Here is a 27,707-nt window from a genome sequence, read left to right as displayed (position 1 = left end):
TGCAAATTGTCAGAATAAAAAGAGATTCTTCATTATTGTTCAATTCGAAACAAATGGATTTGTGAGATGCAGGATAATACTGTTGTTCTGTTGTTTGATCCAGGTGAAAGTAGATCGTATGTATGAAATATGAAAACAGATTTTCATGTTCCAGACTTTATTTCAGCAAATTCAGGACATAATATTGATGCAAACTTCTGTACAACACTGTTCCCTTCTTTGAAAACAAGAAACAAACAACTAAAGTTTATGTACAAAAATATGTTAAAAAAAAAAACATACACAAAGATACGAGACAAAAAACAACAACAGTATCAATGCTTTTTTGTGAAGGGCTGTTATAAATAGGGACAGTATTCATTTGAGCATTAGTTTGCTTAACTATGCTGTGAGTATTCAGTTCATGATAAAACAATCGTGCGATCATGATTTTGTTCATTCGATGAGAAGCCAGTAGCATCACTGAGTTCATCACTGTGTGCCATCTCAGGCTGGACGACTTCCCCTCATAGTGTTCCAGGTGAAGAATGGGGCTCATTGCCTCCATGCAGTGCAAAAAGGAAAACAAGAGGAACCAAATGTCAAACAAACAACAAACAGTGAACCAGTAATTCAGTCTCATCGCAAAAAAAAAAAAAATCTCTCACCAGGAGAACTCTTTTCATTATCATTTACCAAAATGAATTTTCATCAAATTCTTTTTTTCTTAATTAAATCGTAGCTATGATTGGTTAATACAATCATCTAAGCAGACAAGTTGCCTGAAAAAAGCAGTCCAGCAAAACTAGCCAAACACCAACATACATTTCATATCAACGAAATGTAATCAAATGTTTCAAAAGGACACACATCTTCATTTTTGATGGACGAGTTCATTTGTGTTTGACAATTATTAGTGTCAGGAACTGAATACTAATATTGAAAACACTATCCTTCATTTTCTTTTTTACAAAAACAATTCATGAAATAATATGTAATATGTTACTGTTATTAAATGTAAGCCGGTCGACTCACAGACAAGGCAAGAAGTGAAGGCAGATGAGCAGAAGCACACTTGAAAGTGTAACAGAGCAGGTGAATGAATATGCAAAAACATACTCGGGAGTATGTTCAACAAAAACATGTAGCTTAGAAGCCTGCCATATACTGAGTTACAATTATAAATCACTCATCGATTAGGATATAAAAAACGTCTCACAAGCAACTTTGACTTTTCTTTTTGTTACTAAGCTGACAATCAAATTATTGCACATTATGCTGAACCCATTTAAAAGTCTTTTGTTCTCATTTGCCATTTTGATTGTCACTTTTTGGGATATAAAGCACATGTTGGTTCCATAGAGGGCGGCTGTATTTTTTTTTAACACCTCTGTTGGTCAGTGAGAAGAATTTTGGCAACAGTCCAGCTTCAGTCTTTTCCTGAAACTGACTATTGAATGTGCTCATCCATCTTTAGTGATCAGACAGGATGCAACGTTGTTTCGTTGATACGTAAAACAGTTGTAGTGCATTCTAGAGACAGCTGGCTTGGTCATGTGAAGCTCTGAAGCACAGTACAGCAATACATAATACAATAAAAGACACTTAATTCATTATACAGTGTATGTACAGCTCTGTTCAAAATGCTCATCATAACTCTTTCTTCTAGACTTTGTTTTTGCCTTGCAGCTTTCAAAAAAAATATGTATCATATATCAAACACTTTACAGATTTATTCCATCTCTTTTATCCCTGTCCTCTTTAAATAATATTCTTGCTTCCCTACATACCCATAGTGGTCAGGTGTTGATGCCCTAGCAGCCCCTTGCGCCCTGCTCCTGCCCCTGGGTGCCCCCCTCCGCTGCCATGGCCACAGTATTCTTGCAGTTCTGACGCAAAGTAACCAGTGCGGAGCCCAGACAGGCACGATTTGGAGCCAAGACACCTCCAGGGAGCTGGAAGAGGACAGTGGCCACCCCAGCCATGCCGTCATCTGTGGGCTCTAGGGTGATGGGCCCCACTTTAAAGGTGGAGTAAGAAAAGCCCATGAGCTGAGAGAGGAAGGGGTCGGAGCGGCAAAAGTGCTGGTAGCCGCTGTACGTGGATGGGTGGTGATGGTGTGAGGCCGGGGTGCCAGAAGTGGTGCTGGCATAGTGGTGGGTGTTCAAGTAGTGCAGAGGCAGGTGCTGGCCACCGTTGCCCCCTCCACCCAGGGTGAGGTGGTGGTGGTGGGCTGTGGGTCCAGAGCCCGAGTCATGTTTGTAGGAGACAGCTCCTGCCCTGCCCCTCTGGCCCACCACCACTCCTCCCAACTTGCTTGTGCGGGCATGAGCAAGCGATACAGTGCTGCCCCCCACCCCTCCACCAGCTGAAGGCAGGTAGATGAGCTGAGGCTCCTCTGGTTCAAAGTATATGGTGAGTTTAGCAAAGGGCCTTGATGCCATCTTGGTCATCTCCTGGATGTGGCGACGCTGCTCTCGACGGAAGTCCAGGAACTGCTTAACCTTCCACAGGAGGACGCAGACAGATAGGAAGAGGAAAAAACAGGAGAAGAAAACAGAGAAGAAGACAAAAAGATCGATGTGGGCTTGATCTTGTCGCAAAAACAACAGGCCCTGGGATTCTCCCAGTCTCTCGTCGGTTCCCACACCTCTCAGAGCAATGTAAAAGCGGCTGGATTTCAGGGAGTGCACCTCATGGGGGAAGGTGATGACCACGCGATCTCGAACGCCACGGACAATCAGCACTGTCTGTGGTTTACACACAGTGATGTAAGTAATGAGTCCTTCCGCCCGATCCTCCGTGATTTCTCTCTCTGCCCCTGGGACTTTTGCTTGCAGCTGCAGTGGGTTATGGGAGAGCACAGGACCCCCGAGACTGGATGAGGCATTGGCAAACACCTTTATGGGGGACGGAGGTGAATCCTTGTCTACACCAGTCGTTGTCCCCCGAGTCGCTGATTCCTCCTCGATCCTGATGGTGTGAATCCCTGTGTATCGGTCGACATCCACAATGAAGATGTCATGAGAGTTGGACACATAAACCTCCACTTCACCAAAGGTAACATCAATGGTGACTCGAATGTCCACATTGGTGAACTTTGGCTGCGCAGAGAAAAACACAGTGCGCCCCTTGGGCAGGTTCCGAATGGTGGGATCATGGAAGCAGTTGGTCTGGGACGTGGGGTCAAAACAGCACTCTGTGTCCACGTTGAACTGACGGTAGCACTGACGCCCATTCACCGGTGTGCCATTGAAGGAGTCTTTGCATTTGGCACACTGAATAGAAGGGCACAACAAATACAATTTGAGCAAACACGGCAATGAATAGGACAGGGTCGCAAATGTTTTTCTCAATTCACTATCAATGCTGAAAAAGACAATTTATAATTTTATGATGACCACGGCCACCTTCTGTGTTTAGAAGGGAAACCCTTTTTCAATATTTGATGCGCATACCTAGAACTGGGTGATATGACGATATATATCATAAAAACATACGTCTTTGCACTGGCTTCCTGTTGCTCAGAGAATAGACTTTAAAACAGCTCTGCTTGTGTACAAATCTCTTCATGGTCTAGCACCAACGTACATGTGTGACATGTTAGAGCCATATGAACCATCTCAGGCTCTGAGAAGCTCAGGAAGTGGTCTCCTGCTGGTCCAGAGTCAGGACACGGGGAGGCTGCGTTTCAGTTTTATGCTAAAATCTGGAACAGTCTTCCAGAAGATTTGAGACAGGCCTCAACTCTGACAATGTTTAAATCCAGGCTGAAAACAGTTCTATTTGACAACTGAAAGTATTTTATATACATGCTTCGCTTTTAATATAATTAATATATTATTAGGGACCGGCATATTAACCGGCACAACGTGCCTTTTTCCCTATGCTTACACTACACTATGATTTAATAATTAATGAGGTTATGGAGGCTACATACCCCTCACATGCAGTTGATCAGACCAGGATGTATATGTATACATTGTTATGGGCATGACTGTCCCCGACCTGCCCTTTAAATTGCTTCCGACGTTTTAAATTAATTTTACATTTGCTGTCCCCTTTATCTAAACACGTCTGTTTATATAAGATATAGGTTGGACCTGTATTACTCTATACATTTACTTGAATCTATTTAGTTAATTTTGCACTTAAGTTCTTAACAAATTGAGAAAAATACTTTATTTGTTAAGTATTTCATTCACACGTGAATAAATGAAAATGGGCTTTACCATTTTGGTTATTTCATATAGCCTATGTATTTTTTTAAATGACCAGAAAACATTCTATTTTGAAATATCTAATGACTTTTGATTTTGGCCTCAGCGCGCGGCCCCGTATACCTGTTGCCTGTAGCAGTCTTTCCGGTCACTCTGAGGGCTGCTGAGACAGGAGGAGGTCTCTGTGTTGTTTTGGCAGGGGCATCCTGTACCATCGTGTTCATTACACGTGTCGGCATGTCCATTACACTGACATCTGGAAGGAAAAGGATCAAATCCAAAGTCTGTTGACTCTATAAGCATTATGGACAATTGTATGTTTATCTACCTTCTAGGTATGGGGGAATTTACATCCAATTAATAGCATTTGTTTTGTTACTGTAAGGCCAGATAGAAAAAGAAGATGTATCCTTTAGCAGTACAACATGCAGTAAGCACCGTATGTTGATGCTGATTATGTCTGAAAGGTCTGACATTGTGTGTTCCCAAAACAATGGTAATTTTGCACACTGCCTTAATAAGAGGTATAAAGGCCATTTAAAATAATTTAAAAGCCGATGCATATATGCTAATCTATGTCACAGCATGGGAGTCAATTGACTGCTGTGCGGAAAACATTACTCACTTATCACACTTCGCCTGCAGCAGGAAGAAGCCACTGAGGCAGCTCTCACACTTGTCTCCCACACTGTTGTTCTGGCAATTCACACAGACAGCATTCTCTTCTGTGGGACCCTCAGTCACCCAGCTCTGAATCTGATGAAGGGACAAAGAGAGATGGACCACAGAAAAGAATGAAGGCAGTGCCCAAGAGTAGGCATTGTTTTTACATATCAAGAGAAGGCCACAAGGCTGGCAGACACTTACGCTGTTGGGGTCCAGGGGGCAGAGCCGTGGGTTCTCAAGGGCTTTCTTATGTTCATCTCCGGATAAACACAGAGCACTGTTTCCTTTGCAAAACTCCCGACATGGACGACAAGTGCCACCCCCCTTGGCAGAGCCCACAAACAGAGGCTTACACTTCTCACAGTGCTTACCCTAGAAATGCAGGGGGAAGGAATCAATCACCAGTGGACATGGAAAAACAGTGTCTACAATATGGGCATGTGTTTTACTATAAGCACTTACTATGGTGTTATTGTGGCACTCAAGGCAAACATCTGGTTTGCTGACCCCAGCGCAGTTGCTGTGTTTGTTGCAGCTGCACTGAGAGGAGCAGTTATCCCCAACAAATCCAAAGTGACATTGGCAAACTCCTGGGGAAATGCACGTCCCGTTCACACAGCCTTGTGCACACACTGGCTCACACTGACCAGAAACACTGTAAAGGAGAAAAACAAAAAGAGAAGATTTTGGTTAACATATACATTTACTCTGAAAAGCAATACAGTATTTGTTGGTATTTATTAACTATCCTTGTGTATTAAGTGCCTGAGTCATAATTGCTAACTCCTGATCTGACCTGCTAAGTATGTAACCCTGTTTGCAGGTGCAGTGATATCCCTGGGGTTGGTCGTGGCAGTCCTGGGTGCCGTTACAGTGGTGATGGCCATTGGCACACTCGTCCTCCTCTGGACAGTGAAGGAAGGACCAGCTGCTGTTTCTCATGGGGCAAACACCTTCACTCACACCTGGGTAACGAGAATGAAAGAAGGTGAGTGAAACACAGATGAGAAAAGCAGACATTTAGATTGATCAAGTGGAACTGACTGGTTACACATTGCTATGCACAACTTATTGAACGCATCAAACTGAAGATATTTCTCACCATCAAGACCTCCTTGTAGGCAGCGTCCAGCCCCATTGCCCACCTGGGTAGCACACCAACCACACTGAGGCCTGGCAATACACTGGGAGCACTGGGTGAGCTGGGAGCATTGGGGAGAGCAAGAGTCCCCTCCAGAGAGCAGACGACCGCACTGACCCGCCTCACAGCGCAGTGGAACAAAAGAAGGGCTCATGCACTAGAGGAAGAGGTGAGGGGTTAACTGCATATGAATGTGTTTTCTCAAATAACGCACAAAATACCTTGCAAAGCACAAGCAGGACAGTCTTACCTGCTGCAGAGCCATGCTCCACACACAGTGCTGCCAGCCCCCATCAGAGCCCCTGGAGCCCAGACAGAGACTGCAGTTATTGAGACTGTGACAGGGTGGAGGGCATGGCATAGGGGGAGAAGACTCCACCTGCATGGGTGAGACGTTGAGCAGGGCGTAGCTGAAACACGTCCAGTCATAGGTTGGGTTCACACTCAGGATGCGCCTTGTCTCACCTGGAGGAATCAAAAAACACAAATAACTTTTTTGAGTGGAACACAAAAATTGCCCCAAATGTGGCTTACCAAAAGATAGCTGAAACACAAAGAGCTAATTTATTTTAGCTGCACGATTATCACCAAAATAATAATCCATCCATAATCTACCAGGTGTAATGATCATAATAAATTAATCACAATTTTATAGTGTTTTTCAAATGTATTCTTAGCTTTAGACTGAAAAATAAAGAGAGCCTTTATAAAATGATGAATTTCCTCAAAGTTTTTCAACACTATTGCCCCTACCTGTGCGCTTGAACTGGCGGGTCCACATGCATTTCCCAGAAGCAGTACACTTGGAGCAGTCAGAGGCCTCACAGCTGGTCTCAGTGCAGTTGCTGGACAGGAAGATCTCTCTCTGGTTGATCCTACAGTCATGTTCAGACGTACAGCTAACAGAGCTGCTGATACAGGCCCCCTCTGGACAGTTTGTGCACCACTTACATTGTAGAGCAGGCTGGGAGATTCAGTAAGGAACAGATTTTAGTTGATAGAAGGTAGTTTTCTCACCTAGAGCTACCGATTGTGTTAGAGAAGCGGTCTTGGATGTTACCTGTGACGGACTTGAGAATGTTGTAGGGTGTCGCGCGAGGCATTCACTGCAGGTCTTCAGTCTGCGACACTGGTCTGGCTGACGAGGGGTCGGCGAACAAGGACTCTGGCCTGTGAAGCAGCCCATTCTGATGGAGAGGGAAGGAGATAAATGTAAGTTTGACACATTGTATTCAGTAGCAGTACATACATGACCTTGTAATAGTCTCCCACATGCCTTTTTTTCTTTAAGCAATAGCCACTCTTCCCTAAAGCCCATCTCTGTGGAATGAATAGCATACTCCAATCTTCGCTGTGGAGCTTTCCAGCTCCTTCAGGGTTAAGGTCTCTTTGTTGCTTCTCTGATTAATGCCCTCCTCGTCTGGTCCGTGAGTATTGATCCTCTTTTGGTAGGTTTGTTGTGGTTCCATAATCTTTCCATTTTATAAGAATTAATTTAATGCTGCTCCGTTAGATCATTGCAAACAGGTGGGCTTCATTTAACTAATTATGTGACTTCTGAAGGTAATTGGTAGCAACAGATATTATTTAGGGGCTTCATGCACCACTTTTCAATTTTTAAAAACATTTTTTTCAATTTCACTAGGTCATTACAAAAATCCATTTAAATTCCAGGTTGTAAAGCAACAAAATAGGAAAAAAACACCAAGGGGGTAAATGCCTTTGCAGGGAACGATAACTCTAAACACAAGAACAAAGTATTTATTTACAGTTGCTTTAAACCATCACCTCTCAGCAGTATCAGAAGAAGCACAGGTTCCTCTAAACCAGACGCAGCTGCCTGTAGTGGTGTTGCAGGCCTCTGGTGTGGGCAGCAGTGCACAGGGGTCAGCGGGTACAGACAGGGTTAGGAGTCTGCCAAGCGTGACACCATTGAAGCCTCCTGATAGGAAGAGACGGTCGCCCCAGCTTGTCATGGCAAGAGACACTGAACGATTTACTGGATCTCCGATAACCGAGACTGAATATAGAGATAAAAAGGGGTTATGGTATGCTATGATTTGACCATCATTAAATCTGCTGAATGACATTAAGATGGTCACCTGGTTGTATCCAGGTGTTACAGTTGATCTGGTATAGAGACACTGAGTTACTGTAGTCTTCTGCTTCTGTCCTTCCCCCGACAATGACCATGGTGTCTTTGATCATAGCTGCAGCGTGAAAGAAACGGGACAGGGGCTGCACAGCAAAGAGATGATACAGCAGGAATTGATAAGTTATCTATATGCAGTAGACTGAGGATAAATGCTTGGCTTGTCTAATGTACTGAGGAGGATAGAGACGAGAGGAGGTTGGCCTCTTACCTTATTACCCTGTGAAGGGACCAGCAGAGACCAGGTGAGGTTGGGGTAGTACAGACTGTAAAGCTCGCCTGAGGGTTCCACAGTCTCCACATGAAAGCGGTAGCCTCCAAAAACATAGATGGCATCAGTCTGCTCATTGTAGACTGCTGAGTGGCCATATAGACCTGTTTGAAGAACACACAGCACATTTTCAAAATGTAATACTGAATTCAGTCAATAACTCATTGGCCGAGTAAAAACGATGTTATAACCCACAAAAATGCCTCAAAGACCTGTAGGTGGTGTTCCAGTGTGAGGGGCAATGGTCCAGTTTCGAGTGTGAGGGCTGAACTCCAGCAGATGGTGGTTGAAGCCGTTGTCTGGAGAGTAACCGCCAATCAACAGCACAGAGGAGTCTCGGCGAACAGTTAAGGTGTGACCCGCCAACGGGGGCATTACTGAGCTCTGTCAGAGATGGAAGAACATGTTACTTGCTTGGAGGTAAAACCACACTTTAGCTTTTATAGATATGTTGTATTTCCCAGATGAATTTAAGCCCAACCTTGTGTTCTCTCCAGACTAAACTGCTGAGATTGAGACTCCAGGCATCCATGGCAACACCGTTTTGAGTGACACCGCCCGCCACCAACATGAAGTCGTGACTGGCTCCGTGGCTGCCAGACTTGTGACTGGTCAGTAGTGCAGAGGCGTGGTGATAGCGAGGGCTCGGAGTCGAGCCTTCTTCTACAGAACTGGTCAACATTTGGGTCCAACGGTGCTCTGACACAGAATATCTAAACAAACCAGGGACAAAATGTACCATTGTACACATATAAAGAGCACATGTGCTATGTACGTACAGTAAAATTACATCAATAAGGTTTGATGACATTAAACTCAAAACAGTCTCCGGTTACACAGCCTTTACCTGTAGACATTTCCCAGAATGCCTTCAGACAGAGAGAGTCCTCCATACATCCAGAGGGTGCCCTGTGGTCCAGACACCAGAGAGTGTCCCATCCTGTGGAGGAACCTGTGTGCCTGGTTCTGTGGAGCAACAGCACATATGAATGTGTCCGTGTTTGCTGAGGATTGAGATTCATGAATAGTGCAGATTCATATTTTGGTTTACCACTGTCAGTTGTGTGTCCAGCAGTGTTTCCCAGACCAGGCTGTTGGAGTCCCGAGGAATAGAGCAGTCTGAGCCAGCCCAGCTGTGTGAGCACACACACACTCCCAGAGACTGAGACAAACAAAATAAGTCGATAAGCAATTTAGGGAAATTTGTAACGTGACTATCATCACCAAAATACATTATTTTACAGCTGTAATTTTATAGCTGAAGATTATTGTGAATTTATCACAATAAATCAAATGGCAGGAGTATAAAACTAGGGTTTATGCAAAGGTACATTTTTCTATCACCATGAATAAGTGAGGACAACTTGGAAAATAAAACCAAATTTAAAATTCTATTTTAAAATATAAATTGTCACAACTCTTACTATATTACAAGCTCCTCTTCCTTCTGCTATTCCGCAATCCTGAGGGCACATGGGCCGGTGGCAGTGGGGACCACCATATCCCTTAGGGCACTGACAGAGCCCCCCTTGGCACTGGGCTCCACCTGGACATGCAGGTGACCCCTCTTCACCCTCATTAGAGCTCTGTTGACAACGCCGTACCCAGAAAGATGCATTGAAGCCTTGAGGTTTGTTTGAGGAGACATTGGCCTCAAAGTAGACAGAGATCACACCTGGTAGTAAAAGAGAAAAGACAAGGGACATGGTGAATTTCTACTACTGTGTTTTTAATTCCCACTATATCTCGATTACTTCAAATAATTAGATTCAGAGTTTGAATAACATGTTTCCATGGTTAACAGTAAAAGGACTTCCCCATTGCCCTGAGGTGATGTAATCCGCTTAGTAATTATTGGTTAAATGTGTTTACAGGGATGTCTGGTAGCCCACAGTGGCATTTAATAGCTCAGATTTTGCTGGTCGCCATTAATGGACTATTGCCGAATGAATATATGGATGGATACCTGAGGTGGCCTCAACAGTGATAGGTTGAGTCCTTGTGGTGCCACAAAATGCCCCAATCAGGTTATGATCTGAATGAACAACTCCATTGGACAGGAAACGAGGGAGGCCATCAAACACATAGACGAAGGAGCTCTGAGAAAAACAAAACATATGGAAAATAAGGGAGACAGTTATACAGAGCGGAACATTGACAATGTTTGATGCTACATCAGAGCTGTATGTTAATACAGCTAACATGTTAATTGTCATAGCTGTATAATCAGGTCATGTTTGTACTCACTTTACAGTGCGTATGGGAGTCTGGGTGTAGAGTGAGTGCTACAGGGGGACACAGCTGTCTGGGCAGACAAGGTGCCAGGTTCTCAGTCACAGACAGGACCCACAGGCAATGAGAAAGCCCTCCTTTCCCCTCTGTGCCACTTCGCCATCCCAGAGAAGAGGAGAGAGGCATGGCAGAGGAGGAGGTGGAAGAGAGCAGCACAGAACGGCCCTGGCACTGGCGGTAGCATGTGCCATTGTTCCTGTCAGAAAATGAGAGATGGAAGGATAGACGAGTCGTGATGAAATCATCCACTGTATTAACACTTTCTGCTTTTATCAATATCTTATTCTAATTGCAACTCATTGATTTAAAATTGTTTTCAATCAGTTCAGACACAAATAAATGAAAGATTTGCATTACACTTAAGGTATAAGATGAAATCTCCTTACCTGGGGTCTCCATAGTAACCAGGCAGGCAGGACTCGCAGTGTGGTCCCTGAGTGTTGTGGGTGCAGTAGCACTGGCCTGTCTGGTTGTGACAGTATCCTCGGGCAGGGTCGCCATGACCGTTACACTCACATTGCACACAGCCGCCGCCACCAGCCAGGGCTGATCCAAAGCTACCTGGACGGCAGTGCTCACAGTGGGGTCCTGTAGTCCAATCTGAAAGACAGAAAGTATTTCAGCGGAGCAAATTTCAACAGAAATACCCAATAAATTGGCCTGGTTCAGTAATGACAGTAAACAAAGCTATTGAAATACTACATATATTAATTCCTCACCCTGGCATTCGTCACATATCCCTGGTGCCGTTATACAGGTTGAATGGAAGTTGCAGCCACAGTCAACGTCACATTCAACTCCACTGAGAACCAGGGTGGCGGGATCAGATGTCCAGCCAAGGGAACATTCACACTCAAACCGCGGGCTGCCACTACATTGGCCCTCACGGCACTCGTTATAGCACCTGTAGAAAGGGGATACATTAGAGTGGGGTCAAAATGTCCTTTTTCAAACCTTAGAAAAATAATCCTGATGACTAAATTGTAAAGGTGAAGAAGGGTTTTAGATTAAGAAAGTTGATGGATAAATCAACAGAGGACCACATCTTACGTCTGGTTGCAGTGCAGTGTGCCATCCCCTGTGTATCCTCTCTCACAGTGGCACTCATAAGAAGTGGGAGTGTTGATGCAAGTGGCGAAGGGGTGACAGTTATGGAGACCTAGCCGGCATTCCTCCACATCAGGGCAGGTGGGGTAGGACCAGATTGCATCTTGCTCTTCATCATTCAAGTGCTCCAGCTCCAACTCCATTTCTAGGGGTCGTGGCGGGGCCGAGGTCTGGGGCTCAGGGCTGAAAAAGCAGGAAAGGGAGTAGTGAAGTTGGATAGGTATACTTTATCCACCTATACTTCCACCCACTACATTATGGCTCTATATAGAAATTCTGCTTTAGTTTGGCAGACATTCAAAGATATGTGAAGGTTTCAGAAAGCAAAGTCTAGCCCTCATTAAGAAACAAAAAGCACTTCAATTAACTATTTTCAAATTAATATAACTGATAACAATGTGACATGTTTTCTTTCAATACATAAACTGGGACTGGATTGTTTTTGTTGTCTTGATTTTGCATGTTGTTCTATTTAACTTGGAGTAATTGTATTGTGAAAAGCAAGGACCACCACAAATACATTTACAAACTGTGAGACACACTTCATCCACACTAATAATAAAAGCACACAATTACCCATTAAGCAAAAGCCTTTGTGTTATGCTTACTGCAGCAAATCATGAAAGTATAAAATAGATATCTTTACTTTGCAGCCCGGGCTTCAGCCACAGCCACACTGCAGTTATACACCAAGGGGTCGTCCATTCCAGCCCAGTCTCCCCTCAAACATCTAAAAAGAGGAGTGGAAGAAATTGAATAAATACATATAAATCACAATTAAAAACAATGACATATCAGCAGTTTGATTTGATAGCAGAGATTTATTAATTAGTCATCTAAATCAGGTGAGTGGCCACTGTATTTGCCAAACTTACTTTCCAATTGTAGGATTGTTGTAGTCACCACACCAGCCGCACTGGAATGTTCTCAGGCAGTCTGTGCATGTGTTTAAAGCTGAACATTGCTTACACTGGGGAACCGAATGAACACTGACGAGTAGGAAAATAAGGAATGCAAATATTAGATTATTTATGGTTAAATTAAATTACATTTAATAATTTGTTTGTCTTATTTTTGAGATTGCACTAGTACTGCAAAACAAAAAAGCAGCTAAGTCATTTTACCTGTCGTACCAGTCCCTGCACTCTCCATAGGGGTATTTTGTGAGGTAGGCAGCAAAATAGAAGCAGGCCTGGGCTGACTCACACCAGGCACACTGGCTGGAGTTAGAGAGACACTCACCACACGTCTTTCTCCTTTGCAAGACAACAATATGTCCAGATAGGGGAGGACAATAAGGTGAGTTACAGGTTATTGTTGAAAACATGTATGGATCTGCATTTACCTGTGTTAAAAATATAGTTTTTAACTCACTGGTTGCAGACTTTGGGACACCCCCCTGGGTCACGGATTGATCCATCTAGTCTTCCGCGTCGACTGCACTGGTAGTCGCCTTTCTTGCTGGAGTTTATCTGCCACTCGCAAAAAGTGTCCTAAAAAGCCAAAGTCAGCTTAGCATGAGTGAGAAATACAGCAGCTCCAAAAGAGCTAAATAATATCACTGCATAGTGACCCTCTATGTTACAATTCGGTGTTATCTGTGATGTACCTGAGTACAAGCGGAGCAGTCCTCTGTACTCTTCACACAAGGTGCAGGTGCTGGGTGCCAACAGCAGATGGCGCTGACCTTCTTCCTTGCCTTCCCCCCTTCTCTCCCTCCTTCTCTCACTCAGGGCAGGGCTCGAGTTTCTGGGCTGTCCCGCAGCAGGCAGCGGGACAAAGACGGGCACCAGCCACAAGACTGGTCGGACAGACAGGCCAGACAGGACATGTATGCTGAGCAGGTTCCGGAGCGGTAGGCTCCAGGAAAGGAAAGAAATCTCCTAAAAGGAGAGCAAGTAATGAAGTGAAAAGAGATACAAATTCAACGTTTGAATCACTACTGAATGAAAGTTAAAGTCATTGTGAAGAAAAATGGCAGAAATAAAAATGTGCAAAGACCACCAACTACAGGTTTTTATCTTTACTTTTTTTATTAGACATGTTTAGCCATGCTGGTACTCACACTCCCTCCAGGCAATGTTCTGTTCCATATCAGGCCATCTCACTGGTCTGACCTGAGCCCGAGTTGTTAAGGTAGCCCTCGGCCTGAACAAGGTAATGGTTGGCCTCTGGTCAGGTTAGAGAACAGTCGACTTCCATCTGTGCGAGCCAGCAGATTCAACTCTTCTCCTGCTGGGCTGCCAACGACCAACTACCTCCTGCTCGGACAGTTTAAAAGGTGTATAGAGAATGAGATACAAAGAACAAGTGGATAATAGTCAAGTGAAAGCTTTGGAATTTTATTAGCATCCCAGAAATGTATAAAATGTAAGGCAGCTACTTTAAACCCTGCCAAAAGACATACTACATCTACTTTATTTGCTGTCAAGTAAGGTAGTTGACATAAGGGCATAAGGGAGATTATTTGCCCTACACTGATTACTCTTGTGGGGATGCCTGCCTTCCAATAGTCACAGCTCAATGTTATTCAACAAGGGAAAAAGAGCAAATCGCTACATGACACGTGTTATATCTAGAGCATCTAATCTGTCAATATGTTCCAATTTCAAGTGAGCAATTTGTTTAAAAAAGTGTTGAAATGCACTTTCCCTCACCAGTTGGCTGGAGTTGGGCCCTGAAGCCATTCGAGCCTCAAAGTGGAGCCTTTGGATGCGAGCCCACATGGAGACAGTCTCAGTGGGAGCGGGTGCAGGTGGAGGGGCCCCCCACAACGGGTGGACGAAGCCCCTGAACTGTAGGGCTACGTCCATTTCTGTGGTGGGGCTAAGGATGATGGTGGTACTGCGGAGAATGGACACCTAAAAAGAGGAGAGGAGGATGGAGGACAGTAGAGGATGGAGGGAACACATCACAGAAGCACTCTACAAACTGATTCCACAAGTTTGACAAACTACTTGAAAAAGGAATATTCTCTGTGAGCGAAATAAAACAGACAGCAGAAAAGAACTAAAATAAATACGTGAGCATTGGACTTTAGAGTTTGAAAAGCCAAGAGCACCAGGCAGAAATAACAATTAGAAGAGAAACAATCATAATATTGAAGTTGAGTCAACGTATAAAAGCAATGTTGGAGGAAGAAGGAGGGATAGGTTTAAGCAGAGAGGGAAGTAGTTAAAACCACAACTAGTACAGTTAGCACTTGAGATTTGGACTCCATACCTTGTCAGGCTGGGAGTCGTTGCGGGGGTGCTGGAAGGTGAGCAGGTGCAGTCCCGGGACATAGTTCTCGGTGCGACAGAAGTGGAGGGAGGTTAGGGAAAAGGGTACGCTCCCCCCACCAGCCGTACGCCCCTGAGAATCTGATCCACACGGCACGCACTTTGCTCTGCGAGACCGAGAGGGAGAGGTCAGCACACAAAGAACACATCTGATCTCTTACAATATCATAATACAGCAGTTTCCTAAAGTGTCCTACTGTACTAAAACAAGTCTGATCTGTGACTTTTGTGTGACGTGTGTTCAAAAAGAGTCAAACAAGATGACCTCACTGCACCAAATGAAGTATACGATTGGACAGGCAAGTAAAAAATCATGTTCTGAGTAGTTTGTTCAATCTCAGCTGGGTGTAGTCATGTCACTGTGCTCAATCTCTGAAACACGTCCAACAAAAGTCCCTCCCATCATCTTTTTTCCCACCAGTCTGAGGCTGAGCCCTTCTCTTCTGCCCTCCTTTCTCCCTCCCTGGGTCTCACCTGACACAGGTAGGCAGGACTCATTCTGAACACACCAGCCAAATTCACCAGGGGCACGGGCCAGAGAAGCTGGAGTGCCACTGAACACCAGACAAGACTGGCAATCAGACAGGAAGCGAGCCAGGCCCAGGCAACCAGTACTGCCACACTGTGAAGACAAAGGGGTGGTTATAAATTGCACTGGTAATCCTGACAGATATTCATATAGATACATCAAAGTGAAAGAAATGTTTAAGTGTCTAACAAAGTGGGAATGGATATAACAATAATATAGTTTACTCTACATTTGTATGAATTAGTCAAAAGCAGAGTACGCCACAAGGATGTGCTGAAGGAAGTGTTACCGGATCAGTGGGCTGGTACTCTCTACAGCGGCCTTCACACCAGCTGCACTCAGGGTTCTTCAGGCACATACTTTCATCTAGGGCCTCAGCACAAACAGCATCCTATGAAGGCAACACACTGTTTCAGCCTTTCTCTCATCACTCTCACAAATGATATGACTTCCAGTCTTGTTTTATGACACTCACCCTATCACCTTGATCGCTACTGACAAACAGTGGAACTTTATAAGCCACCAGGTCTCCAAGAGCAACACCACTGTAGCCCCCAGCAACCAGCAGGACTCGTCCCTCCATCACAGCAGCAACATGCGAGTAACGCCCCCTCACAGAATCCCCTCCTGAACAAATTAAAGTTTCATAGGCAATGTATGTGAAGATGCTTAAGCAACAACCACCAAGAAACAAGATGTAGATCAAAACTGGACTGTGCGCATGAGTCTACAGAAACTCACTGAGTGACCATCTCTCCCCCGCAGACACCCATTGGTGACAGCCCAGATGGTAAAAGAAGATCTCCTCGTCATAGCACTTTTCCTCTTGGTAATGAATATGTACATTCCCCCCTGCGAGAGAAAGGCAGGAAGAAATAGATAAATATACACAAAACAGCACTAATTACATGGTCAATGGCGCTTTTCTAGTCTTCCGACCATTCAAAGGACTTTAACACTACATGTCATCATTTAACCATTCACATCTATTTATACACTGATGACAGTGGCTACCATGCAAGGACTCTTACTAGTCATTCATACCCATTCATACACCGCCTGCACAGCCTGAGGGAGCCATTTAGGTCTTGCCCAAGGACACGTCGACATGGGAAGCCGGGGATCGAACCACTGATTCTTCTGATTGAAGGACGACCCTGCTCTACCACTGAGTCAGTCATGAATTATAGTTGCTTATTTTCTCAATGCTTACCGTAGACAACCATGTAGTTCCCAATGACTGTGGCTGAGTGGAAAGCTCTCTCTCTGGGGCCGGTTGCTGGGAAACGGGAACGGAAAGATGTCCAAAAACGTTTGTCCACATGGAACACGTCGGTGTTGTTCACTCTCACACTAAACCTTAAAAAGATATATACAACAAGAGAACTATTAGTATTCATAAAGATGCTGTGTATGTTTTTATTCACTAGCTAGATTTTTCTCAAAATGTTGCACATTTCTACATTTGCTATTCCTTTCCATCTTGTCTCTTATATGTTTATGGAGTGCTGAATTGAACAAGTCTTCCTAAAAGGAATCACGGTTTATCTAATGGGACAAATTATTTACAATGAACTATAAACATATATCAAGAAATATCACATGTGCAATACCCAGACACAGATACCCTCCAAAGCTTGGCATCAAACTGTTCCCTTTCCTCATTAAACAATCACTAAATAAAAAACAGTGTCCAAAATGTTGCTAGTGGATGTATATGTGTTACTCCATCCAGTATGCTAAAGCACAACCTACCTGGCAGTGGTAGGCCTGTGGCCTCCGTAGACCAGCAGTGTCCTGGATGGGCTGTGGAACACCATGGAATGGCCAGCAGTGGCCGGGGGCTTCCCACCTGTGGGCTGAACCATTTCCCACCGACCAGAGCCATCCAGGCCAAACCGATACAGAGAAGAGGAAAACATATCATCCTCCGTGCGACCTGGGAAATAATGAAAAGGAGTGATGCTGCCAAATTATGATATATTTCTCAAGGGATATATTTATGCCAATACAAAGACAGACTGCCAAGTGAAAATATCATGTGAAACCCACCTCCAAATACATAGAGATATTTTTCTACTACAGCTGCAGCGTGATTGGCCAGTTTAGGAGATCCATGCGAATTTGAAAAGCCATGCTGTTGCCAGTCATCATGAAGGGGCCGGTACATCCAGACATCACTGACCAGGGAGCCGTTGGCTAGCTCTCCTCCAAAGATAACCATATTACCCGTCCACTCTACCGCTGTGTGGGAATGACGAGCCACCTGACAACATAGGAGAGGCCAACCGTGCAGGCAGGAAGTGAATGAACAGGAAATGTAAATAAATAAATTGCATTTATATAGAAGTTGACTATATTTAGATGTAAATAAAAAAACATCTCCATTGAGAGAAATCAGGAAATAGGAGTAAACATTAACACACACTGCAATAACCTGATCATCATAACACCTTTATTTACAAACATATTGCATTAGTAATCGGATGTCTGTACCTTCCAATGTTCTTAACCATATCTGGCATATTTTCAGTGAATTTGTCATATGGTGCTGTTGTTGGGGAGTGTTTTTAACAGGGTATCTGGACTGACAACAGTGAGACGAAAGGCTCTATAGCAAAAGCATGTGCAATTGTATCTGAATTTTACAAATGATTTACAGTTTAGTTGTAGCTGTGTGTGTTTGTGTATCACTTACAGGAGAGTAACTGTACGACCTGCTTTCCCATTGGTTGGATGCAAAGTTATATTTAATCAAGTCCCCGAGAGCTCTGTTCAGGTCAAACCCTGGGGGAAAAGAAGGAATAATCAAACACAAACTGATTTTATTAATCATCAAAACACTATAAAATACAAGAAGGGTAAAATTTAATGTGGGACTGCAGCTAAAACAAAGGGGGTGGAAGATGGGTTTGTTCACTAAATATAACAAATCTGTGGAAATTAAGAACATGTCACTCTCACCGCCAAACAAGTACATGGCTCCAGTGGTGGATAGATACACGCCAGCAGACCCCGTCCTGGGCGGTGTGTCGGGGTGTCCCTCACTCACACGCCACCACTGCCCTGCCCCACTGTCGTTATGGAAACCAAGCATGCAGCTGTGACCCAGGAAGCCTGGGTTACACAGACAGCCCTCCCCTTTCTGAGACAAAACATGGATGAGCAAGAATAGTTTAAGACCAATCATCAATGTTTTAATAAATTGAAAATCTGAAAGACATAACTAAAGCTTTGTCAGGGGAAGATGAGTAACCCTTTGGTTGAAGATGTCTTGCTTTGCATGTTATACCTCCCCATCCCTACGCTTACCTTGTCACACTGGCCATTCACAGAACAAGCCTGGGAGCACAGAGGGGTTGTACAAGCTGGTCCTCCCCAACCCTGATGGCAATGGCATTTTGATGTAGAGGAATCACAGCGGCCATGACCGCCACAGGCTCCAGGGCACACAGAGAAGGTGTAAGTCGCATTGAAGCCTAGGAGGTTGTAATTAGCATCGCTGAAGAGATGGAGTAGCATCTGGAACAAGAACATTTAATAACAGTCATAAACCTAATATAATCAATAGTTATACTTTAGAATTTCTTTTGTTTTGTCTAAATTGGTTACCTTGCCAGACTTGGCTTCAATGGGTTCAGGCAGAGTGTTGCCACTCAGGCTGGCTAGGAGAGGGCTCTGGTAGGAGTCTCCATCATACACAAAAAGGTAATCATAGGTACACTCTGTGTCCATGAAGGTGAAATTTAAGACAATGCGGTGACTGTTGCTGGGAGCTGGAATAGATAAAAAGATGGAAAATACCAGTCAGATTAACTGGCTGTATATTAGCTGCAAGTTATTTGTTCAACTGTTGATTTGTGCACAAGACAATATCGTGGCTCGTTATACCTTTGATAAGCCACTCGCAGTTCCCATTGACAGAGTAGTTCCCTGGTCCATCTGTGACATAGCCTGGAGGCCCCCTCAGCACCTGTCTGTGGCCCTTGCAGTCCCCTGCCTGGCATGCAGGCGACTCAGCCAACAGCAGAACCACCAGGACCAGGGAGACAGGGAGGGGTGAGGCCATTACTGGCACCGCCTTAACAACGAGGGGCAAAAGGTATAATAATAATTTGGTGTGGTGTCTTGACAGACTAAAGTTTCACCAGAAATGTGCAGTGTGCAGCAGTATCATGCAGCAAACATGGACCGACCACTTGTTCTACCACACATGACAAATTAACTGGAGGAGATGTATATGGAAAACCAAGAGTCGTGTAGCCTGGAGGTCCCACGACCCACTTCATGTGACATTCTGACATGATGCATTATGCCATTCGCACAGCAGAATAGAACAACCCCAAAGGTGTTCAAATAAACTAACCTAACTACTCCACTTGATGAAAAACACTGATTCAGATGGAGCTCAGCTTTATGTCCAGTAGCTCGTTACCGTGAGACACCTTTCTATCAAACACAACGGTAACGTCACACGAAGTATTCCACACGTGTGAGTCAGCGTTATTTACAAAGGTTGCGTTAACAGACTGTCTTTATTAACGTTACGTGAATTAAAAAAAGCACCGAGGGGCCAATCACAACAAAGCTAAGCTACGTTAGCGGAACACCGTTAACAGAGGCCGTTAGCTAGTTTGTAATATTGCATTAGCACACTTACCATTTCCCGTCTCGTTGGCCTCATGATAATTTACATTTTCGGTGACCCTGTAACGTTGGCAACCACATGAGCAAACTAACGGCTGGTGAGCGCTCACGACTGACAGTTAGCCGCGTTAGCTCGTAGCTACTGCGGCTACAACACTGTGGTCGGTTAGCTTGTTTGCTAGCTAGCTAGTTTGCTAGCGGCTAAATCCAGATGCGCAATCATCAGTTGGCTGCAAATCTATCAATAAAAGTCACTTTTGTGAGTAATTCCTGATTATGTTACTAAAACTCGGTCGATGCCCTCGTAGGCCAGCTAACAACGGAACCTTCTAACGGGTTCGACCCAATTCTTGCGGTCCATCTGCGGGACAGAAGCCCGTTGTTTTGGTGTTTATGCCTGAAACGCTCGCCGGTGGTTGGCAACACAAAAGACATGGCGCGTGCCACCACCGCCATCCAGCGGAGATGAGAAACAGCGTTTAAACATCTGGACATAAGCCACGCACAATATCGTGACATGAAATCAAAGATTCCACCAGAATACTACCGTTTACAACGTGTGTTGCATCAATTACCTCTATTAAGAAAATAATGTGATCCAAGTGCAACATTAACTTTAATTGTAGCCACGTGTATGTGGTTCTAATAAATGAAACAAAATAAATCAGATTTTAATGTTTTTTATTGATCAAGTCAACTATATATTTGGGGAGAATCAACACAATCATATAAAAGACGTACAATTAATCAAAGGGAATTTCAGACACTTAAATGCATTACATTCAATTATTATAAACTGAAATTGTGTACAGAAACCGACAAAAATGTAAAGTTAACACACCTACCATAACAGCCCAGATACATTAATTATTACGTTCACATTCCACTTTTTTTTTATTGAGCTCTCATATATTAAGAGCTGGATGTCCCATTTTTTCTTCCACTGCATTAATAAATCAAGAGGCCATTTTATTCAGCTCTTCAAACTTTATCAGTATTGGCCACCAGCATCAGCCAAGCTTCCAGTCATTTCTTTATTGAGGTTTGTCCCTTCATTGTAAAGTGATGACAAAAAACTGATCAATCCAATCCCCGCCATCTAAGGCACATCTAAAAAAAAAAATATTTTGGGAAGTTCCTGTGCGCCATCAGTGTTCACAAAGTAATTTAATAGCTCTAACATGTGCATCATGCAGCTGCAAGGCTTTTAATAAACTAAATGTCTTACCTTTAACAAAAGGTATCCCCTACATTTTTATATTTTCTTTAAAAAATCTTTTTGTTAGGCTTTTAGTAAATGCATTGTGTCTTTTATAATCTTTTAGTAAGCCCTCTCAATGTTTTAATCTATAGTCTCCCTAATTGCTATTGTTTCATCTCTTCTCATTGGCAGATTTTAATAATTTATTTTCTACAATGATGGGCAATGAATCCCTGTTTGACTGATACAGTTGAAAAAGATTATTATTATTTTCAATCCCATACAGTTTAGGTCAACAACCATCCCTCTGGAGTATATCGGCTCATCATGAGGTGTGAACAGCTATTTTTCCCGGAGCAAGAGTCGTAGGCGTAGGATGGAGGCCAGGGCCAAAAATTGGATAGATCTTTTCATCAAACTTGTGTGTTAAAGTGATAAGGTGCGTTGCAGTTCCTGCATCCCAAAATGACACCTCTCCCTTATCTAAATTAAGCTTAATGCGGATTTTTTCAGGACGCTGCTCTACCTGCAGCTCGGTATGCTCAGGTGTTGAGACGGTGTACACCCCTTTGCTCAGTCCTATGGACCACACACCACGGCTCGTAGAGACCGTGAACTTCTTTTTACGGGGCACTGACTCTTTGCAAACTCCCACAATCCACCTGGGGTTGTCACCAACAATGACATCCCATCTGTGTTTCCCAGAGGTGTAACCTTCAGCACCAAGCACAAAGACGCAGGGATCAAAACGCTCCGGGTTGTCAGGGGCGGTCAGTCGCTCTGAGCTTTCCTTCACACTAGAAAGGTCAGCATTCAAGAACAGCCATGGTGAGGCTGTGTTTGGGTTCAACACCACCGGATCTGCACACAGAAAGAAACAAAACACAATTACTTCATGTTTGTAACATTCGTTCGACCACATGTAATGTTAGAGCAGACTATTCTTCAGTCTCCTATCATGTCAAGTCAGTGTTCCCCAAGACTTATGTTTCAAGTACACCAATACAATTTTTTAACAGAAAATTGTTCCATTTCCGGTAAAGACTCACAGTCCCTAAAACCACAGATCATTCCCAACTCCCAGTGTAATTTACTCACTATATTTGACATAGGCCTGCATGTTCTTCCAGATGTTGAAGCTCAAAGCACCAACATGCTTGCCCATGTTCAAAAGAGAGTCGTGAGGGATGCAAGGTTCTTCACGAGTCCACTGGGCTCTAAAGCAAAGATGGCAATATGTGAAGTTAACAAGAGACATTTGTAAATCCTAAAAAATAAAGCAGAAACCTAAATGTAGCAGATTTTCATCATAGTTGAATGACAAAAATGTTTAATATTCAAAATTATCTAATATAGTTTATTTTGTTTTCTTTCCTATGCAGCAAAATAGGACTAAAATTAACAAATAAAAACCTTGTAATAAAGAATATATATATATATACACATACATACATATATACATATACATATACACACACATATATACAGTATACAGTATACACATATACACACACATATGGTGAAATGTACTTCCTAGTCCTTATGCAGTGGATATTTACACATTGAGATTTTATGAGTTTTGCAGTTACTTACTCTCTTTTTAACTTCTGGAAATTCTAAAACATAAAAAAAAGTAATTGAGATTAGTTTTTTTTTTTTTTTAAACATCAGAGGCAAAACGAGGCACAGTCTTATACGTCTCATAACTGTGAGGACGAGGTGCCTTCTCTCACCCGCAGGAAAGCCAGATCCTCGTTGCCCATCTCTTTCTGCAGTGTATCACTGAGCTTGTTCATAGCGGCAATGTCCTTGTATGTGTTGTCAATCAGCTCCTTTATTGCAGAAATCTTCTGCTCCTCCTCAGTAGCCAGGGCTTTTAGACGCAGAGCTTCCTCTGTGACAAGCACCATGCGGAGCCTCTCAAACTCCTCCTTGATCTGATTCTCTGCCAGCCCAGCTTGATACTGTGTTAAGAGAAGAGAGTATACATATATAGTGAACATACAAGCATGAATTAAGATATGTGCAGTGCGTTATATGTCTTGTACTATCTCTTGAACACAATCTATCTGTCTCAATGCGTAAGGGAAGAACTCTTTCCAAATATCAAACAGAATGCATATTCATGCATATGTCAGGGGCAAATGACTTAAGGGATCCCTGAGGCGAGCACTTTCCTCCGTAGGTCAAAAGTCAAGCTGAACAAGGGGAGAACCTGGGGTATCTGGTTCAAGGACTTGTCTAAGGACAATGGACCAGTTTAGCAGCTTGTATAATAATAACCTACTTTAATGATTAAACACAGATGAATGTAATATAAACATTGTGAGACATGCCAGTAACTTTACCTTGATGTACTCCATTGTGTTGCCAAGTTTATGTGTCATTTTCTTGTAAGACTCCACTTTCTTTTTAAAGATCTGGACTTTGAAGCCCAGCTCCTTCTGCAGGGTAAAAAAGCAGAGCATGAGGTGATCGGACGGGTGTTCCTCAAACCTGCATCCACACTGCGGACACAACGTGCTAACATCGTATTTACATATTGTGGTGGGGAAAAGCAAATGGGAGTGGTAGACTTAGACTTGGTAGTATGTGGTGAAATAGGGTGAATTCTGGAGTGAGAATAAGGCAGTGGTCACATGTTAATGGAGAGGTGGTGAGGATTGGAGGATATCACGTATAAACTCAAATCTAGAGGAAAGTGCATGTTGGATGCATGTAATAGACTAAAGACGATAATTTATACTCAAATATTTAAGTACAACAAGTATGTCAGTTACGGTGTGACTTTAAGGGGAAACCGTGGAGCTACAGCAATGTATAGTACTGTCTCCAGGTGTGACCCGGAGTCTCACTGTACCTTACACATCGGTGCCCCCTCTTTCAGTGACCACAGCGTGTGTGTGTTGTGCAGAGTGACACAGTCCACACACACGGGCTCCTCGTCCTTCTCACAGTACAGCGCCAGCGGCTTCAGGTGCAGGTTACAGGTGACGTCACTGGTGCTCTTCCGGTTCGACCACCAGTTCGACTGTCTGAGGAAGCTCTCGCACGCGCTGCTGAGCGCGCGGTTGGAGGTGACCCGCCCCTCCTCGCACACCTCTCTGCACACGGGACACTTATTGCTGACCTGCAAACTTTTCTGCAGACACTCCCGACAGAAGCTGTGGGTACACGGCAGCAGCACGGGGTCCTGGAAGACGCCCCGGCACACGGGGCAAGTCAGGTCGTGCCGCAGAGGCGAAGCCTCTTCCGGCAGGTCTTCATCCATGCCGTCAGCCATGGCTTCACGGGCCCGCTTCAGTTTACTTTCGGTTTTGAAGAACAAAATACGCACCCGGCTGGCTCTGTGTGTCAAGGCTTCGGCAGTCTGCTTACGCTCGTAAAAAAAGAAGTGGGAACAAATTGTATCGTGGAAAGTTTTTGAAAGTAGAAACCCCCCCAAATCTGTTCTGTCGAGTTTGTTTAGCGTTCTTTTAGTGGCGTTTCAGTGACAGGCTTCTTCTTCATCCTCTTCTTTGGGGGTTTTCCGGCAATTGGCATCCTTTTTACTTGAATTACTGCCTCCTACTGGATTTAATCGTCCATTGTTATTCCATTTCAGCCTTGTAAAAAGGGCTGTGGCGCTCCCTAAAGTTTCTACGTGTACAGATTGTAAAGCCCTCAGAGGCATATTTGTGATTTTGGGCTATATCAAATAAGTTCTATTGAATTGAATGAAATCAGGACGTGCTCGAGGCTACTGTCTCCATTTATTGACACTGATTTCAATGCAGTAGGATGTTTCCCTATGCCAACAAGTTACTATACAAGTTGCTGTGACCAATTCTTAATATATTTATGATTACTTAGATTAGTTCCACTACTTCTTACCCCTCCTGCTTTTATTTCATGTAAGTAGCTTCTTTTTGTCGCACTGTCCTTATACTCTTGCCACAGTTTGCTTACCCTCCTCCCGATTATGTAATATGAAATGTATGTTTAATATGTATTTCAATATTCTCTCCTGACTTCTTCATTCCCTATTGGTGACATGCTGCAAACATGATCAGGGTTTATACAACACCGCCTTCCAGTGGATCCTGAGGTTGTGATCATTATTGTGATGATTCTTCTTGTCGAGGGGCGTTCACATCTGTACCTGTCTGCACACCTGGCAGAGAGAGAGAAACACTTCCTGTGAGACAACAATATTCAGTTACCCACAGGCTACCATGATACTATGAATGTACTTCATTTGAACAAATTCAGCTGTTTTTGTTCAACTTAATGAATCCATATACTTGACGTTTTGCATAGATGTTTAAAAACGATTGTGGAGAAACAAAAAGGTAATTTAGCTGGAGGAATAACAAGGGAAGGATCAAGCTCTTTCTTTTATCCCTCCTGTTTGTACTGAGTCAAACTAATCACACGTCATAGCTTGTTACTCCATTATTTTGCACACAGACATGGACACTACATTACCTCTACCTCAAGTGTTTGTTTTTTTAACCTCTTTGCCATGTTTTTATATTTCAATTGTTCTAACTGTGTATCTTCCTTTTATAAAAGACAAATCATCTCATTGAGACACACCGGCACTTTATTCAAAACATCATTCTGGGGGTTAATGGTCAGAGTATCTCCAACAGATGGAGCCACATTTCCATCATGTGACCATGTCACCATGGAGTGATATGTGCCAGACATGCTCTTTGTGTCTGTCCTTGAAATGATCTTCGCAAACCAATGAAAATAGAAACCACAACATTGTAGCTCTGTGTAGCCATGATCAAATGCATTGGGCTTCAGGCCGCCATCACATAGTGGGCATGAAGCATCAGTTGGATACAGTATATGTTAAGATTATGTATATGAAAACTTTTAAACTAACTGAAACACCATAACGTACTTTAAAGGACTGACAAAATGACACATTTTGTTCTCACCACAAACACGCTCTTACACCCCCTCATGTTCCATGTGTTCTATGAGTTTATATGAGTGATAAATTTCCAGAAAATGTTCAAAAACACTTCATTTATCACCTTTCAACCTCCCAAGAGTTGGCATGACAGCTGTTTTAATGTTACACATATAGGTCTCTGTGCCCTTCTATAGGTACTAATAGCAAGTTTGACTACAACCTTTTTTTTATTGAAATGTTGTGTTTATTCCTGTAATAATGCCAAGTGCTGAATTTTGCACACTGTCAACACAAAATGCATGAAAGTGGCTACATTTCAGTCATACATATTTTTAGTGGAGCCCACATCTGCACTGCCATACAAAATTTCAAGGGTGAAAAAATGTGGTTTATGACAGTCAGAGTAGCACATTGTACACAGGAAAACCACAAGGGTGCTGTGGGTACAACCTTTGTACATTTGCACAAATAATCCGTTTTGTGGAGATTGGCTGTTTTGTGATCTTAATATTGTAAAACTTTAAGGGCAAGGCTTCACAAATAAATCAAACTAACATTGACGATGCATCTCAAATGAAGAAATGTCTTTCTTGTAAAAATGTAGTTATGACAATGTGATGATACAAATGTGTCAAGTCTCTTTGAGACACTGATTAGACTGTTTAGGTAGTTATCCTAGTGATGCAATGTTGCATGTCAATTAAAAAGTACTCTATCCTGTTTATCAATATTGTAATATAAAACTACAAGTAACTGTCACCCAAGGCTGGGCAAAGGAATGGAGACCCACACATGAGTTGTTACTAAGAATAAATGTATGTAATATCACAACAAAGTACCTCCGACACAGAAACCATCTTGTTCCCCCTCAGATGAACCTTGGTATCTGAGGAAGCATCTGCACGACCACGAAGGGAAACAAGAAGAACTTAAATTTATTCCAATGGTCATATAAAATTACAAACATGAAATTTGACCTCTGCATTTAAACCGTCCTAAGCACTACGGAGCAGTGTGAGGCTGTGAAACTTAGGTTTTAGGCTCTCGCTCAAGGAGAAAAAACCACGTCGGACAACATATAAGACAAGTGTGTGTGTCAAGGCCAGCTCCCTCACAACATGAGGAACACATTCAAACAAAAACCTTCGACATGAGTTTAATGCAACACAAAACCGTACTAAACGTGGATTAACATAAACAATGTTTATTCGAAAATGACATTCTGGAGTCTCCCCCACTAACTGGATGAGCCCTCGTCTTCAAGCAGGTGTTGCTGTCAGGACCTCATGGGAGAAACGCCCAGTCATCACAC

At 43.3% G+C, this 27,707-nt stretch overlaps 2 protein-coding genes across 2 annotated transcripts; both read right to left on the bottom strand.

Annotated features, from left to right (window-relative positions):
* Nucleotides 1–140: 140 nt before the first annotated feature.
* Nucleotides 141–20,700, bottom strand: megf8 (multiple EGF-like-domains 8). The gene is given in 54 exon segments (XM_034552977.1): nucleotides 141–1,865; nucleotides 1,868–3,257; nucleotides 4,323–4,455; nucleotides 4,825–4,955; nucleotides 5,067–5,237; nucleotides 5,328–5,520; nucleotides 5,662–5,830; nucleotides 5,968–6,163; nucleotides 6,257–6,471; nucleotides 6,760–6,970; nucleotides 7,067–7,193; nucleotides 7,795–8,026; nucleotides 8,109–8,244; nucleotides 8,370–8,533; nucleotides 8,642–8,813; nucleotides 8,911–9,142; nucleotides 9,277–9,395; nucleotides 9,481–9,591; nucleotides 9,854–10,104; nucleotides 10,396–10,528; nucleotides 10,677–10,917; nucleotides 11,108–11,321; nucleotides 11,441–11,625; nucleotides 11,772–12,011; nucleotides 12,475–12,558; nucleotides 12,704–12,817; nucleotides 12,953–13,084; nucleotides 13,203–13,321; nucleotides 13,438–13,458; nucleotides 13,460–13,543; nucleotides 13,545–13,574; nucleotides 13,576–13,699; nucleotides 13,701–13,711; nucleotides 13,894–13,928; nucleotides 13,931–13,994; nucleotides 13,996–14,059; nucleotides 14,061–14,089; nucleotides 14,486–14,689; nucleotides 15,051–15,146; nucleotides 15,148–15,186; nucleotides 15,188–15,216; nucleotides 15,584–15,731; nucleotides 15,928–16,029; nucleotides 16,114–16,265; nucleotides 16,380–16,490; nucleotides 16,852–16,997; nucleotides 17,394–17,577; nucleotides 17,691–17,904; nucleotides 18,337–18,425; nucleotides 18,603–18,783; nucleotides 18,951–19,160; nucleotides 19,251–19,414; nucleotides 19,530–19,719; nucleotides 20,299–20,700. Coding segments are annotated over 54 exon segments (8,664 nt in total). The 5' UTR covers nucleotides 20,323–20,700; the 3' UTR covers nucleotides 141–1,761.
* A 488-nt stretch (nucleotides 20,701–21,188) lies between these two features.
* Nucleotides 21,189–25,012, bottom strand: trim35-28 (tripartite motif containing 35-28). The gene is made up of 6 exons (XM_034554333.1): nucleotides 24,347–25,012; nucleotides 23,835–23,930; nucleotides 23,220–23,450; nucleotides 23,080–23,102; nucleotides 22,585–22,703; nucleotides 21,189–22,347 (listed from the first exon to the last, which is right to left on the bottom strand). The coding sequence occupies exons 1-6, from the start codon at nucleotides 24,767–24,769 to the stop codon at nucleotides 21,812–21,814; spliced, it is 1,428 nt and encodes a 475-aa protein (XP_034410224.1). The 5' UTR covers nucleotides 24,770–25,012; the 3' UTR covers nucleotides 21,189–21,811.
* Between the last annotated feature and the right edge of the window lie 2,695 nt (nucleotides 25,013–27,707).

Source organism: Cyclopterus lumpus, chromosome 16 (assembly GCF_009769545.1).
Source record: "Cyclopterus lumpus isolate fCycLum1 chromosome 16, fCycLum1.pri, whole genome shotgun sequence".
Taxonomy (NCBI): Eukaryota; Metazoa; Chordata; class Actinopteri; order Perciformes; family Cyclopteridae; genus Cyclopterus; species Cyclopterus lumpus.
This window is presented reverse-complemented; position numbering and strand designations above follow the sequence as displayed.